The 16,610-nt window shown below is 44.8% G+C and overlaps 1 protein-coding gene across 33 annotated transcripts in view; it reads left to right on the forward strand.

The window, feature by feature from the left end:
* Eif4g3 (eukaryotic translation initiation factor 4 gamma 3) overlaps positions 1-16,610 on the forward strand; it is a 217,147-nt gene that overhangs the window by 182,334 nt on the left and 18,203 nt on the right. For 30 of the 33 annotated variants that reach the window (XM_031379179.1, XM_031379178.1, XM_031379172.1 and 27 more), the window contains 8 exons: positions 1,015-1,109; positions 2,164-2,257; positions 4,837-4,954; positions 6,076-6,293; positions 7,611-7,726; positions 11,334-11,506; positions 14,148-14,273; positions 16,406-16,487. In XM_031379179.1, coding sequence (XP_031235039.1) covers positions 1,015-1,109; positions 2,164-2,257; positions 4,837-4,954; positions 6,076-6,293; positions 7,611-7,726; positions 11,334-11,506; positions 14,148-14,273; positions 16,406-16,487 — 1,022 coding nt within the window. The remainder of the gene's footprint in view (positions 1-1,014; positions 1,110-2,163; positions 2,258-4,836; positions 4,955-6,075; positions 6,294-7,610; positions 7,727-11,333; positions 11,507-14,147; positions 14,274-16,405; positions 16,488-16,610) is intronic. The other 3 variants (XM_031379180.1, XM_031379155.1, XM_031379170.1) reach the window with 1 other exon arrangement.

The following is a 16,610-nucleotide window of genomic DNA, read 5'->3' on the forward strand; positions in this document are numbered from 1 at the left end:
CATAGAGCAGAAGATGGCTGCATCACATAGAACCACACCACAGCCTCCACATAGGGCAGATGTCTGCAACACATAGAAGCACCCCACGTCCTCCACATAGGGCAGAAGATGGCTGCATCACATAGAACCACACCACATCCTCCACATAGGGCAGAAGATGTCTGCACCATGTAGAACCACACCACGGCCTCCACATAGGGCAGAAGCCAGAGGCCACAGGGCAGTCCTTACCAGGCTGGAAAGCTTAAGTAGAGCTGCTGACGTTGAACAGGCTCCATCCTGCAGTGTGTTGGTTTTATTTATTAGTTTTATCTTTTGTTTTTGTGGCAGAGTCTTACCATGTGTTTGTGGCTAGCCTGGAACTCACTATATAGTCAGGATGGCCTAGAATTTCTCATCCTTCTGCTTCTGCCTCCCAAACTCTGGGTTGATGGGTGTGTGCCACCATGCCTGGCTTTGCATATATTTTAAAAGTAGGTCTGGCAAGATCTGACAATTAGATATGAAATTTGAGAGAAAGAGAAGGCAGGACTTCCTCCTGAGCGCCTACAGCTTGGACAGAGAGGACCACATGTGTGTTCCACAGAACTGTTGATTCAGATTGTGAAGGCCATCCTCCTCTGCCCAAGGTGTAGATGCAGCCTCCATTAACCCTGCAGATCCCCGTCTCAGAGCCACTTCAGCCAATACCCACTAATCACTTGTGTCTCTTGTTTTGTCTAAGTAATGTTTCTTGAGAGCCAGAGTGCTTGGGCTTTGCATCTTCATGCTGCAGCTTAGCGACTCCCTGCCAGCACCCATGCGAATGTAGCCAGCCCATCTGCTCTTCACAGGGAAACTCTGTCTCAAGAAAACTAAGAAAACTCCTTTTCCTAGGACTGCCATTAGTATTTTAGCATTCTGTTTGTTATCTCCTTGGTTTTGATGGCATTCCTCAGTTAACAGTATTCTCACTCAGTGACAAGCTGGCTTGAGAGGCAATGAGACACTGTCACACTCTTCTCCTCCCCACAGGCGTACAAAGAGTGGATGAAGGTGGGTGGAACACTGTACAAGGGGCCAAGAACAGTCGTGTACTGGACCCCTCCAAGTTTTTGAAAATCACTAAGGTGAGTATTATAAAAGAATTTACAAAGCTTGGTGCCTTCCTGTTATCCCAGTACTTAGGAGGTAGAGGCAAGAGAATCAGAAATGTATGCTTCTCCTCAGCTACATTACGTGTTCAAAGCCAGCCTAGGCTGTCTGCAACGCTGTCCTCCCCAACCTGGGTGGGTGGGTGTTGAAAATTTAAAACACACCAAATTCGGCAGCACACACCTATAATTAGCACTTGGTTAATTAGTTAGGAAGTTATAGTAAGAGGATTGCTGTGACCAGCCATGGCTACATAAACTGACAAAGCAATTTGCACATAATCGTGTGTTGTGGTATAAGAAGAATCATTTGGGTCTGGAGAGATGGCTCAGTGGTTAGGAGCACTTACTGCTCTTCCAGAGGACCTGAGTTCAATTCCCAGTAACCACATGGTGGCTCACAACCATCTGTAACAGGATCTGACATGCTGGGTAGTGGTGGCGTACACCTTTTATTTCAGTACCTGGGAGGCAGCAGAGGCAGGTGGATTTCTGAGTTCGAGGCCAGCTTGGTCTATAGAATGAATTCCAGGACAGCCAGGGCTACACAGAGAAGCCCTGTCTCAAAAAAAACAAAACAAAAACAAAAAAACAGGATCCAACGCCCTCTTCTGGTGTGTCTGAATACAGAGACAGTGTACTCTCATACATAAAATAAATATTAAAAAGAAAAAAAGAATGACTTGAAGCTGTGTATTTTGTTGAGCATGTTAGTATGACATTCTGTGCAGAAGACCTGAGCTTACCCTGGAAACCAGAATGGCCTTCATACTTTTCTGTGGAGACTTCAGAAAAGGTTAAAAAGCCCAGGGGTCTCATCTTAATGAGCACAGCTCAAGCTTACAGTTGCTTGTTTTATTTTTGAGGCAAGGTACCCTAGCTGGCCTGGAATCTGCTATGTAAACGAGGCTGGCCTAGAACTTGGCCTCCCGATGCTTGTGCGACCTTGCCCTGCTAAATTCATGTCTTAAACTGAAACTTTGTTGCTAAAGTTAGTTCCATGGCACTGAAGAAAGCCACTTTTTTATAGCCTACCATTGACGAGAAGATCCAGCTGGTTCCTAAGGCCCAGCTGGGCAGCTGGGGCAAAGGCAGCAGCGGTGGAGCAAAGGCGAGCGAGACCGGTGAGTGTGGAGGTCCCGTGCTGGCCAGTTGGTCTGTAGTGCTGGCGCTCCTCTGTGCCCTCCCTGGGTCTGGAATTGTGCTAGGAAAAGGCTATAGACTCATCTGCCTGGAATTGCTAAGCTGCTCTCAGTGCTCCTCAGTCACATGACAGACACTTCCTTTTCTATAGGGCTCTTTCAACATTTAATACTTCCGTCAATTCGTTTAGATTTATCAGTATGTGTGTTTTGCTTGGATCTTTGTATGTACAGCACATGCATGTTTCTTGCCTACAAGGTCAGAAGTTCTCAAATTTGAGATGTAGAATTACAGATGGTTATGAGCTACCATGTGGGTGCTGAGAATTATGGAAGGTCTAACCACTGAGCCTTCTATTTGTTCACTTTGTTTTGTTTTGTTTTTTGAGACAGGGGTTCTCTGTGTAACATTGCCTGGCTGTCCTGGACTTAAGAGATCCATCTGCCTCTGCCTCCTTTTTTTTTTTAAATTTGAGACCAGGGGTTTCTCTGTGTAGCCCTGGCTGTCTTGGAACTCAGTCTGTAGACCAGGCTGGCCTTGAACTCACAAAGTAATCCACCTGCCTCTGCCTCTGAAGTTTTGAGATTAGAGACATATCCCTCCATACCAGGCCTCAGATGTTGTCTCAAGTACCTGTAATCTAGCATTTGGATGAGGAGAATGGGAATCCATGCTCATGCCTACCTGAGCTACATAGCAAGGCACAATCTTCAAAAAACTAGTTTGTAGCTAGGTGTGGTGGCTCACGTCTGTAATGCTAACACCCCGGAGGCTGAGGCAGGAAAACTGCCATATGAAATACCTAGGCAACATAGTAAGTGCCAGTGTAGCCAGAGGTGTGAGCCAGCATGACCCTGTTTCAAAAACAGAAACAAAAAGGCTGAGTGTGTGGCTTGAGGAGAGAGCACTTCCCTGGTGTGCAGGAGGTTTGAGTTTTGGACTAAGAATGAGTGTAGTTTTGATGTTTGTCATGTAGACATCTACATCTGATGTAGATGACACAATATCATCCAGGAAATTCACATTTCCTGCCCTAACTGAAGAGCTGCCGATCTCTGATGGCCTTTAAGGAAGGCAGTTTGTTGTCTGTAAAAGAGTGTGGCCCCTGGTAGGTCTGTCATGAGCTGGCTGAAGGCTCCATACCCTTGAGCAGTACAGGGTGGACTTGGTAGAGTTTGGGGTTTTTTGTTATTGTTTGTTTGTTTTAATGACAAGTTTAGAGGGGTTGGAAGTGGGTCTAGGAGAAGAAGTTTTGGGGAATGAGTTGGTGGAGGTAGTTGTGATTAAAATACATAATATTAAATTCTTTTAAAAATTAGTAAAAATACTTCTTAAATTTCACACTCAAGAACACACAATCTAATTGCAAATTAATATGCAAAAAAAACTCACAGTGTTTTAGTTTAGTTTAGTTTTTAGTAAGGTTGTTGTTTGACTTGGTCCAAATTCATGCTTTCAACATGTGATCAAATTAGAAGAAGCCTGAACCATCACACACGTCTTGAAAACTAAAGAAACAAAATGACCCAAAGGAAAATGAAGAAATTTCAACAGTGTTTCTTAAGTTACTTAAGATTCTAGTGTTTACTTGGTTCATGTGCATGTTTGCATATTTCCCATAAATCCCAGCATTCTGTTGGGTAGCTTTGGGCAGTGCCTTGGCACAGTTCCCTCCCCTGCTTACCACACCTGGTTTGGGTTTTTGTGCTTGGTTGGTTGGTGTGTGACTGCATTCCGTGTAGCCCAAGTTGACCTGAAATCACTGCATATCTGAGTATGACCTTGAATTCTTTGTATCTGTCTCTAAAGTTCTGAGATTTACGGAGTTGTCTCCACACCTGGCTGAATGTGTGTTTGTATGCCTTTTTATATGCCGATACCTTATAATGTACTTGTCAGAATATGATAGGTGTCACATGTCCTTGTTAGAAATGACTGCCTAAGCCATACTCCCTTCCCCACTGAGTGCCTCATCTCGGCTGATGTTGGGAGCTAAGCAGGTCTGGGCCTGGTTAGCACCTGCATGGGAGGAATGACTAGGTCATTGAGCGTCTAACCTTTCTTGGCTCGCTTCCTTGATAAACTGTCTCTGTTTCCACTTTATATAATAAAGTTATTGCTCTCAGGGCTGGGTGTACAGCTCAGTTGGTAGAGTTTCTGCTTAGTATGCACAATGCCGTAGGCTTGAGCCTTAGTAACTCAGGAAGCAGGTATGGTGGAGAAAGTGTGGGATCCCAGCATTCAGAAGATGGAGTCGTCAGGATCTGAAGACTACATAGTGAGTTCCAGACTGGCCTTGCCTATATGAGATGTTATCAAAAAAAAAAAAAAAAAACGAACAGGGGTTGGGGGTGGAGGTGGAGTTTACCTGTTGTCCCACCTACTTGGGAACCAGTTCAACCCAGCAGTCAGGGCCAACCTGAACAACATAGACCTGTTTCCAGTTTTAGAAGGAAAGAAATTCCTGGTCTTGTTTCTTATTCCCAGAAGGCAGGAAAACATATATTTGCATATTAACCATGTAATTTGTATTTTCTTTCTAAATCTACAACACCTATAGATGCCTTACGGTCAAGTGCTTCCAGTTTAAATAGATTCTCTCCTCTGCAACCTCCAGCACCTTCAGGGTCCCCGTCAGCCACGCCTTTAGAGTTTGATTCCCGACGGGCATTAACCAGGTGAGCATTGCTTTCACGTTTATGATAGCTGTCCTGCCTGCCAGCTCTGTCTCCCTAACACTCAGACACACACTCTCTCCTTCCACCTCGATCTCCTTCTAACACATGTGAATTATGGTGATAAATCTGACATGCATTCTTGTCGTCCCTATAGAAAGAACTGGTCCTGGAAATCATTAGGTTGGCAGCAAGCAACTTTACCTGCTGAGCCATCTCATCATCCCCCACTTCATGTCTTCTTGTTATTTCTTGTATATTCTTTGGTGGTTTCATATATGAATACAGTAATTTTAGATCATATTCACTTCCCTATAAATCCTCTAGGTCCTTCCCCTATATCTTTCTTCCAACTTTATACACTGTAACTTTTATTTATGTACATATATAAATATATACATACAAAACTGGAGGTTAAAGCTGCCCATGTGCTCTCTGGTGTGGAGTGTGGCAGCAGAGCATGGCTCACATGCTAGAGAAAGGAGACTGCCTAGCAGCATCTGTCGCCTGGCTAAAGCTTCTCACACTTGAATTTATTACTATTTATTTACTGTGTATTGATGTTTTGTCTGCATGTTTGTCTGTGTGAGAGTGTCAGATCTTGGATATTGGAATTACAGACAGTTGGGCTGTCATGTGGGTGCTGAGAGCTAAGTCCTCTTGTTGAGCTGTCAGTGCTTTTAGCCACTGGGCCATCTCTAGCCCCTCACACTTGAGTTTTTAAAGAAGGTTTTTGATCCACGAAAAACAAACCTGCCTTCTTGTGTATATAAGATCTATTGAATGTTTTTAAGTTACAGAATCAAAGACTACACACAGAAAATAAAGTCTTAATTAGTATCCTTTTTCCTCTTAAAGGTAGAATTAAAATATCTTAGTAAGTATTCCTTTGGAAGCTCAGATTTTTGCCTGTTGTGAGAATTAGTATACTGTGAGATAGAGTCAGTGTAGGGTGCTGAAGTAGATCAGCTGGCCTGGTGCTTTCCAATCAAGGGTGGCCTTGCAAAGAGAAAGATTTAAAATAATTAGATGTAGAAACTCTGTGTTTTCAATGTTTGTTGGTAATGCTTTGTGTTGTATGAAGCAGAACATTGGCTTCTGAAGCACGTTGTTTATCTTTTTAGTCGTGGGAGCATGGGCAGGGAGAAGAGTGACAAACCGCTTCCAGCTGGAACCACCCGTCCCAACACGTTCCTGAGGGGCAGCAGCAAAGACCTGCTAGACAACCAGTCTCAGGAAGAGCAGCGCAGAGAGATGCTGGAGACAGTGAAACAGCTGACAGGAGGCGTGGATGCTGAGCGGGCCAGTGCTGAGGCCGACCGAAGCAAAACGAGGGAGCTAGGTGAGAGGGCTCTGGGACACAAGACAGACCTACTGTTGCCTTTAAATTCATAAGCAAAATACAGGGGCAGGACTGCAGAGGTGATTCAGCAGTTTAAAAACACTGGCTTTGCATCCAGACGATTCATATTCAGTTCCCAGCACCCAAATGGTGGCTCACAACAATCTGAATTCCAGTTCCCACACCCTCTTCTGGTCTCTGATCACACAGCACTCATGTGGGACAGGTACAATAGTCATACACATAAACAAAAAAATAAGTAGTAAAACTTCCAAGACTGTTGGTGAGTAAAATTCTGGACAGACCCCTGGGAGCATCCGCAAAGCATTGTCACCGGGAGCCACTGTTGTCTCTGCAGAGCTGTGCCGCCTTCCCTGCCTGCCATGCCATGATGGCAGGGTCCTTTTTCTTCATGTTCAGTATTCTGAGTTTCTCACAAGTCCTTTCACCACCTGGTCCCGTGCTCATTGGAGTGTCCGTGTGTTTTAAAGCTCTGGGGCTCTGATAGGGTTCACGTAACCCTGCTTAACAAAGAGAAGGTCTCAGCCAGTCTTCTGCAGCCTGGTCTTTCTAGGCACCTTTGTGGAGTTTGTTTATATTTAGAGTTCATGTGCTCAAAGTCTACACTGGTGGCGCAGTAACAGTTCCCTTGTGTCTTCAGTCTGGGCTCTAAGCTGTTTATTGATTCACGTACACCCACAGTTCTTTCTTAGAGGAAGAAATGGAGAGTTAACGTGCAGTAACACTTGGAACAGAAGTTGATAGATAAAATGATTTTGAATCATCTTGGAGGTCATGATGACAGGTAGAGATGAGACAGGCGTCCAGGATGGAACAGGTGGGAAGCATAGGGGAGCAGGGCAGCAGGGACAGACAGCCAGAGGGGCAGCAGGGACAGCCAGCCAGAGGGGCAATGGGAGAGGCCAGGCAGTGTTTATGCACTTGCCACACTGGGCCAGTGTAGTCAGTACTCTGTCAAGCAGGCCCTCACCCCTGTGTGTTCTTTGTGTGCTCATCCTTTAAGCAGTTGCAAGGAAATCAAAATATGAAAACTGCCAAGCTGTGGCTCTAAAGGTTCAAAATATCCCTAACTCCTGTTCATGACTAGAGCACAGACTATGGTATTGCTGTGTGCCTCTTTGTCCTAAAGTTAAGGGCCTTCGATTTTGCTTTCATTTGTCTGACTCTGTCAAACCAATATTCGATAAAACATCTGCACTGAAAAGCAAGTGTGAAAGCATGTAAATATCACCAGCAGTGATCCTATAGGACTAATCCTTAGTATTTTATCTTCTTGCTGTTTGATCTCATTCATAGCAAAATCAGAAATGTGTGCAGTGCCAGCCCCTGACAAGCCTGCACTGTCAGAAGAGGAAGTGGAGAGGAAGTCCAAGTCTATCATTGACGAATTCTTGCACATCAATGACTTTAAGGTAAATGCTGACAGTGAAGGCAGCAGCTCTACGGGAGCCCGTGTCAGCGAGCATGGCAGCTTGGTGTGGACACTCAGAGGTGTCCTTATGAGCAGTTGGACACGGACTGAATAATCCAGCCCTTTGGGGTTCAGTTGGCTCAGCTCATGCATTTCTGCCAACTTCTGTGTTTTAAACTGATGATCTCTGTCATTCACAAATTTAAGAGTGGGAAAAGAGAATGGATTCCAGTCAGTGTAACTAAGAGGAGGCTAAACTGACTGGCATTAAGGAGCAGACACCGGAGTACCTCCACTGTCCACTTGGCTCCCAGTCCTACCTGTCTGGGCCCTGGACATATCACCATCATGTTCCCTGGGTTATGGCTGCCATCATTTTTCCTTTGTTTTGTAAGTGGCACAAAAGGACAGTGTGTGTTCAGTTCAGAAGGCTTGAGACATTTTAGGACGCCCCTGTGAGCTTGCCTTACTGACTTCTCCTCCACCTAGACTCTTAAGTGATGGTTGGTAGGACAGACCTCCTGCCTGACAAAAATCCACAGTCTAGTGACAGATAGCAGTGCAGGTGACTCCACAGATGTCCTCTGAGCTAGAGGGGGCAAAGATCGGGTGACACAATCTAGTTAACTGCTCGGGTCATGAAGTGTCTCTTCTGTTAAACAGCTGCCGAATACATTAAACCTTTGCTTTGGTATTGTTGAAAATCTCATTATTGATTATTTTTCTGAATAACCTAGCCATTATCTGCTTTTTGTACACAAAATCACTTTGATTGTTTTTATCCAAGCCTCTAAGCCTTCATACTTGTAATAATAGCTAGCATTTGGAAGTGGGAAGAACGTTATTTTGGTTTTGAGTTTTTTGTTTGTTTTCAGTTGCTTTTGCAGCCCAGGCTAGCCCCAAACTCACTAACCAAGGTTGATCTTGTACTTTTAATTCTCTTATCTCTGCCTCCCAATTCCTGGGGGTATACAGGATGGTTTTGTTGTGTTTTGAGACAGTGTTAAGTTGGAGCACTTCCAGGACTAAGCTGACTTTGACTTGCAGCCAGCCTCCTGCCTCAGCCTCCCTTTTCCTGGAGTTCCAGTCATCAGCCACCAGACCAGCTAGAGAAAGCTCTTGGTGATGGTAAAGGTGAAGGGGTGATTATGCAGGCTTGACCCTGCAGCAGAATGACCCTTGAGTGAACCGCCAGGGCCGCTGCCCTACCCCTACCCAGCCCCTTCCTAGACAGCCAGCGCTGGTGAGCTGCTGCAGGTGACACAGCAGTGTCTGCAGAGTCAGATGGCTAGAGAGAGACTTTGTGTCATGTGATGTCAGCTCTGCACGGACTCCCCAACACAAAGCTGCAGTATACTTGAGGGTCAGTAGTGGAAACTTGAGGACATCTGTTCTCCAGTGTAAGCTTTCTGAGTTTGTGGGAAGACACAGAAGTAACAACTAATGCCCTTACGGAGGTGGATACCTTGTACTAGATAATCTGACCTGAGCACTAAATAGTATTGAATGAGTATTAAATAGCAGAAGCGCAGGTAGAGATGCCTGTGCAGAGGCCTCTCCTCTGCCGTGGTCGGCGGCCACCTTGCTCATCTCTGTGCGCTCTGAGGAAGAGTATGCCTCAGGGGTGGAAGGAAGGGGAAAGCTACTAGCGCTGTGGTAGGTGAGAGCTACACAGCCAGCCAAGCACGCTAGACTGACAGGCTTTGTTCTCCAGTCCGGAGGCGTGCCCGCCAGACCATCACTCCACAGCCGGTGTCTGCTGACATCCCAAGGCAGGGTAGCTCCAGGTGCCACATTAAGTTCTTGTTTGGTGTTTGTTTGGGGTTTGGTTTATTGGGGGGGGTGGTTATAGACAGTGTTTCTCTGTAGCACTGCTTATCCTTGAACTCACTCTAGATCGTGCTGACCTCAAACTCAGAGACCTGCCTGCTTCTGCCTCTTCCCCAGTGCTGGGACTAAAGGCGACCTCCACCAATCCCAGCTCACATTAAGGTCTTTGAATCTTGGTGTTGAATTCTGTTTTACAGTATCTCATTTTCATAGTTTTAAAGAGATGCATGTTGGCACATACTGTTATATCTATCTTCCATATACATTATATGCATATATGAATGTTAAATACAATAATTTTTAAAATCCATAAACAGAGTGTGGTATAATATATATTTATATGCTATTTGGCTTTGGTTTTTACAACGGTCTCATACTATAGTAGAGACTAGCCTCCAACTTGTGGCAATCCGCCTGTCTCAACCTCTTAAGTGCTAGGATTACAGGTATGAATCGTCAAATTCTTGTTTAGAAACATACTTTGGGCAGGAGAGATGGCTCAGCAGTTAAGAGCACTGACTGCTCTTCCAGAGGTCCTGAGTTCAAATCCCTATTACAACCATCTGTAATAGGATCTGACACCTTCTTTTTTTTTTTTTATTAGACATTTTCTTTATTTACATGTAAATTTCTCCTTTCATAGTTTCCCCTCCAAAAAACAAAGAAACAAACAAAAACAACAAAAACATACCCCTGTTGCCTCCCTCCTCCCCATGCCTGCCACCCCACCCTCTCCCACTTATTGGTCCTGGCATTCCCCTACACTGGGGCATAGAACCTTCACAGGGCCGAGGTCCTTTCCTCCTATTGATGATCGAATTTGCAATCCTCTATTATACATATGCTGCCAGAACAATCAGACTCTTCTATGTGCAATCCTTGGTTGGTGGTTGAGACCCTGGGAGCTCTGAGGGTACTATTTAGTTCATATTGTTGTTCGTCCTAAGGGGCTGCAAACCCCTCAGCTCCATTGGTCCTTTCTCTAACTCCTTCACTGGGGACCCTGTACTCAGTTCAATGATGGCTGAAGATCTGACACCTTCTTCTGGTGTGTCTGAAAGTACCTACACTGTTCTCATATAATTAATAAATAAATCAATATTTTTTAAAAAGAGGAAGACATACTTTGATAGTGGCCTTTGAGTTACCTTTTCTAAACTTTTAACCCAGGGGCTGGTCTGGCAGTTAAGGGTACTTACTGCTCTTACACAAGATCCAGAGCTAGTACTAGCTTCTTACACACATGTGAAACACATATATACATTCAGGCACATGCACATACATACATGTTAAATGCAAAAATAAATGTAAAAAGGAACAACAAACATCAGAGCTATGTGAGGCCATCCCCTAGGGGAAGGCACTTCAGAGTCTCACTGCAGTACTTAGTCTCAATTTCAATCTGGATTAAAGCAATCCTTCTGCCTCAGCTTTCTGACCTGACAAGCATGGGTATACTGATGTGGGACCTTGCTTTGTCACCCTGGTAGAGCCTTGAACTCAGTGTGCACCCCAGGATGGATTTGAACTCAACAGCCATCCTCTTGTCTCAGCATTTTTAGTGTGTGTGTTGCTACACCTAAATCAGTTTTTTCTTTCTCTCTACTTTTTATTCTAGAAATTTGCATATAGCACCCTTTTTGATATTAAACAAGGAAAAAAACCTTAAATTGGAAAACTCTCTTGTTTGTAAAGCTTTATACTGCTTTTAATAAATTTAGATTTTTGAAGTTACCATAACATCAGATTTTGGAGCAAGCCTTTATTTGTTTGAACAGGAGGCCACGCAGTGCATAGAGGAGCTGAGTGCCCAAGGCCCACTGCATGTGTTCGTGAAGGTGGGTGTGGAGTTCACCCTGGAACGGAGCCAGATCACCAGGGACCACATGGGCCACTTACTGTATCAGCTGGTGCAGTCAGAAAAACTCAGCAAGCAGGACTTTTTCAAAGGGTTGGTATCTAGTACCTCACACCTAAGCTGCTAGCTGATGTCGGCCATCACGGCCACTGTGTCACTGTACTGTTCTAACATCGTATGCAGGGTTGATTAATAGAACCACAGTTTGTAGACTGGGCTGAGACACGCATGTTATCCTCTGATTTTCTCTGAGACCTTCATGTGGTGTCTGTAAATGGAAAAGAACCACAGCTCGTTCATCACAAGGCTTTAAGTCAGTGAGCCTGTTTTCCTCGGGAAATTGTTGAGTTTTATATGTTTGCCCTCTAGAACTTGTAGGTTTCTGTGAAATGGCCCTGAGGTGTCGGAGCTTGCTGTGGCCCGGTCTGACTTTTAGATCCTGTTTCCTTTGCAGCGTCACAGCTCACTGGCACCCTGCTTGTCCTGTTGCTGCCTTGGTTGCTTGCACCCTGAGGCATGGCAGAAGAGGGCTGCCTAGATAGCTCTGTGGAGCCCCACCTCCCTTGTGCTGTCTTTAAGTTTATATTTTTTCAACCACTGAGTGCATACTTATTGTGTTTTGCTTGCTTCCATTGGTCAGTGTGTTTTTACCCAGTGCTGTCTTGCTTACAAATGCTTTATGAGACTTGTTTGAAAGCAGACAGTTTCTTGAGAGGCCTGCACTAGCCTGCTGTCTTGAGATGGCTTCTCTTCCCTGTGGTTTGCATCACTGTCTAAGGTTCCCACTGAGTGTCCCACTGGTGAGGTCTTCTACTTCGCTTAGACTTTGATCCAGGGATTGCTTCCTTCGGTGGTTTGCTGTTTGTTGTGCGGAACACAGTGTACAGTGCAGAGGTGTAGAGCACAGTGTACAGTGAAGAGGTGCAGAGCACAGTGTACAGTGTAGAGGTGCAGAGCACAGTGTACAGTGCAGAGGTGCAGAGCACAGTGTACAGTGCAGAGGTGCAGAGCACAGTGTACAGTACAGAGGTGCAGAGCACAGTGTACAGTGCAGAGGTGCAGAGCACAGTGTACAGTGTACAGGTGCAGAGCACAGTGTACAGTGTACAGGTGCAGAGCACAGTGTACAGTGCAGAGGTGCAGAGCACAGTGTACAGTGTACAGGTGCAGAGCACAGTGTACAGTGCACAGGTGCAGAGCACAGTGTACAGTGTAGAGGTGCAGAGCACAGTGTACAGTGTATAGGTGTAGAGCACAGTGTACAGTGCACAGGTGCAGAGCTGCTCCCTCTCATCACTCAGCCCATAGGAGATACTAGTTCAGTGGTACAAATAGAAGCAAATGGCATGACTAAGGTATTTCTTCTAAAAGGATTTAACACTATAAACTTAAATACCAAGTCATTTTATAAGCAGTAAGGATTTGATTCCCAACTGTGTTTTGTATACTGCTCTATGATGAACTAGCTGAATACAAAGTGGAAACACAAGCCAAGAGTTAAGAATATGGGAGTCTTAGTTGTGATGTGAGATGAAACAATATATCATTTAATGACAAGAATAGTTCAGTTGTCTATTGGGCACATTATATAGCTTACCCTGTGCCAAGCGTCCAAGAACTTTAGCGGGAAGGATCAAGTGATTATCCCAGAAATCCTGGTGTTCTGCCAGATCGTATCCCCCAGAGACGCATTAACAATTGAGTGTGTGCACATAATGAGAGCGTGTGCAAGTCTGCTCTATTGGAGGTGGATGTCCGAGCGTTGCAGGCTATGAGGTCATACCTTTGACATGATTAGGATGCCTGAAACCACAGTTAAAAATGTATCTGAGCTACAGAGAATGGAAGTACAATGGAAAGCACACTTTACACAAGGACATGAAGCCAGCAGTTTCCTGCTGTTGCCTGCTCTACGTGCCCCCATCCCTCATTCTCACATGACTAGCAGAATTGTGCACATCTCTTGTCTCCGGTTTGTACTTTGAAAAACAGCTGTATGTGAAAACAGTTGGATAAGCCCCGAATTGTTTGCACTAAGTCAGAGGCTACAGTTTGAGCCCCCTTGTGACTGCGTTCACACACACGGGGCGGGGGAGAGTCTCAAGTTGTTTTCTGTGTTTTTGATACAGGTCAAGCTCTGTTGCTCAAGTTAAACTGAAAGTTGTAACCCTCTCACCTTAGCCTGCCAAACGCTGGGAGTGTGGGAGTGTGTCCCAGGGCCATAGTTTTATATTTAATTCACCTTTATTTTACATCACACCAAAAAAATTCCAACATTTCACAACACAAATGCCTGGGAATCCTTAGACAACCACAGTTGTGTAACCTATAATACAGTGTTCCAGTCTTCCAGCTTTCCCGCCGTGTGTGTCTAAGATAATGAGTCTGTCTCCCTCCCTGTTTGTCATAGCTGTTACCCACACTTCACATGGCTACCTAAAAATTCCAGAAGTCATTTCTGGACAGAAGTCTTCTCTGCCCCAGGTCTGGCACTGTCAGCTGGCTCCTCGGGGTTTCTTCAGTTTGCCTTTGCCTACTCTGGCCTTTGTCGCACTAGTGTGTGACTCTGGCTTTTGTCGCACTAGTGTGAGAGAGTACGGTGACTGTTACATGCTCCTCTGGCTGGACCAGTGCCTTCATGTGAAAGTGCTTAGCATGCAGAAACTTGTTGCTTTACTGATTTTGATCTCTTTTAACTTTAACTTTTCTGAGATTTTTTTTTTTCTTATTTCAGTTTTTCTGAAACCTTGGAGTTGGCAGATGACATGGCCATTGATATCCCCCATATTTGGTTGTACCTGGCTGAACTAGTCACCCCCATGTTAAAAGAAGGGGGAATCTCCATGAGAGAACTTATTGTGTAAGTTGTATTTGTTCTAATTAATGTCTATCAAATGTAAGTGAATCAATACCCTTCGCCACTCTGTCATAGTGGTGTCCTAGTAGCACTTCCATACACTCATGGGCACAGCCTATAACTGCTTAGCATTCTTTTTTTTTTTTTTAATATTTATTTTTATGGCCGGGCAGTGGTGGCGCACACCTTTAATCCTAGCACTTGGGAGGCAGAGGCAGGCAGATTTCTGAGTTCAAGGCCAGCCTGGTCTGCAGAGTGAGTTCCAGGACAGCCAGGGCTACACAGAGAAACCCTGTCTCGAGAAACAAACAAACAAAAAAAATATATATATATTTTATATTTTTGTTTGTTTGTTTATGAGCATTGGTTAGTGTTTTTACCTGCATATATTTCTGTGTGACAGTATAGGTCCCCTAAAATTGGAGTTACAGTTTTAAGCTGCCATGTGGGTGATAGGAATTGAATCTGGGTCCTTTGGAAGAACAGCCAATGCTCTTAGCCTCTGAGCCATCTCTCCAGCCATCCTTAGCCTCCATTGTCAAGGGGAAATTGTTGTATTGTGTGTAGTTGAATTCTTTTAAGGATATGAGAGACCCCTAGCCCTTTAAGGTGGTAGTCACTCAGATCAGAGTCTAGGAGGTGGTTATTTCTAGATGTTTCTTGTTAATCTGGGTTTATCCTGCCTTACTGAGCTGCACCATTATATCACAAGCTCATGATTATTCTATTTTATTTTTTTATTTTTGGTTTTTCAAGACAGGATTTCTCAGGGTAGCCCTGGCTGTCTTTTAACTCACTTTGTAACCAAGCTACCTTCAAACTCATAGAGATGTACCTGCCTCTGCCTCCAAGGGCTGGGATTAAAAGTGTGCCCTCCTCAGGTTAGAAGAGCATTACCCTGCCCTGGGGGTGAATGGGCATCAGTGCCACCTTGGGTTACTCACTAGTTCTTCAGGACACTGCTGTCCCTGCAGCCGTTCTTAGAGTCAGACTACATATAACATGAGCCTCCTCTTTTTTTTTTTTTAATTTATTTATTATTATAATTAAGTACACTGTAGCTGTCTTCAGACACACCAGAAGAGGGTGTCAGATCTTGTTAAGGGTGGTTGTGAGCCACCATGTGGTTGCCAGGATTTGAACTCAGGACCTTTGGTAGAGCAGTCAGTGCTGTTACCCACTGAGCCATCTTGCCAGCCTGAGCCTCCTCTTAAAGGCTCACATATTGGCACTTTGGGGATTGTGAAGTCTTCATGGGAAAGCAAAACAATAAAAATTTAATTGAGCATGGTCTCGGTTGATTGACAATGGGACCTTTTTTTGAAGAATTATGATATTGACCCTAGAGAACTTAGTTTAGGAAAGACTGGGTTTTTTTGTTTTGTTGTTGTTGTTGGTGGTGGTGGTGGTGGTTTGGTTTGGTTTGGTTTGGTTTTTTTTGGGGGGGGGGTTGGTTTTTTTCGAGACAGGGTTTTTCTGTGTAGCCCTGGCTGTCCTGGAACTCACTCTGTAGACCAGGCTGGCCTCAAACTCAGAAATCCGCCTGCCTCTGCCTCCCAAGTGCTGGGATTAAAGGCGTGTGCCACCACCGCCCGGCTAGGAAAGACTTTTGCCTCACTCTGAAAATACCATAGAGAAAAGAAAATTCTGTCTTAAATCTACTTGTGACTGAGCCTTAACTGAGCATCAGTCTTTCCTGTGATGCCATAGGTAAGTAGAGAGACGTCCTCACCACTTCAGTCATTGAAGTGCTGAAATAGAAAGATAAATCCTTGATGCACACCTTTAATCCCAGCACTTGGGAGGCAGAGGCAGGTGGATTTCTGAGTTCGAGGCCAGCCTGGTCTACAAAGTGAGCTCCAGGACAGCCAGGGCTACACAGATAAATCCTGTCTCAAAAAAACCAAAAAAGAAAGAAAGAAAGAAAGAAAGAAAGAAAGAAAGAAAGAAAGAAAGAAAGAAGGAAGGAAGGAAGGAAGGAAGGAAAGAAGGAAAGGATAGATCCTGGGCTTCTGCGCCCGCCTGCTCCTCCACTGTGCTTGGCATGACCAGCACGTCTGATGGGCTGGCCCAAGGACTATGTCTGAGCAGAACAGAAGCATGCCAGTGTTCACCGGCTGCTCCTGTCTTTACAGGGAATTCAGCAAGCCATTACTTCCTGTTGGCAGAGCTGGGGTCCTGCTTTCTGAAATCCTGCACCTTCTATGCAGACAAATGGTGAGTGCCAATAGTGTCAGATCCTTTGACCACATTGTGGGAAGGACAGTGATTGCAGTGAGCTTGGATTCTGTGAACAGATCCAGGCTTGGTTTACAAGTATTCCCTTTTTTTTTTTTTTTT

Source organism: Mastomys coucha, unplaced genomic scaffold, assembly GCF_008632895.1.
Source record: "Mastomys coucha isolate ucsf_1 unplaced genomic scaffold, UCSF_Mcou_1 pScaffold18, whole genome shotgun sequence".
NCBI lineage: Eukaryota > Metazoa > Chordata > Mammalia > Rodentia > Muridae > Mastomys > Mastomys coucha.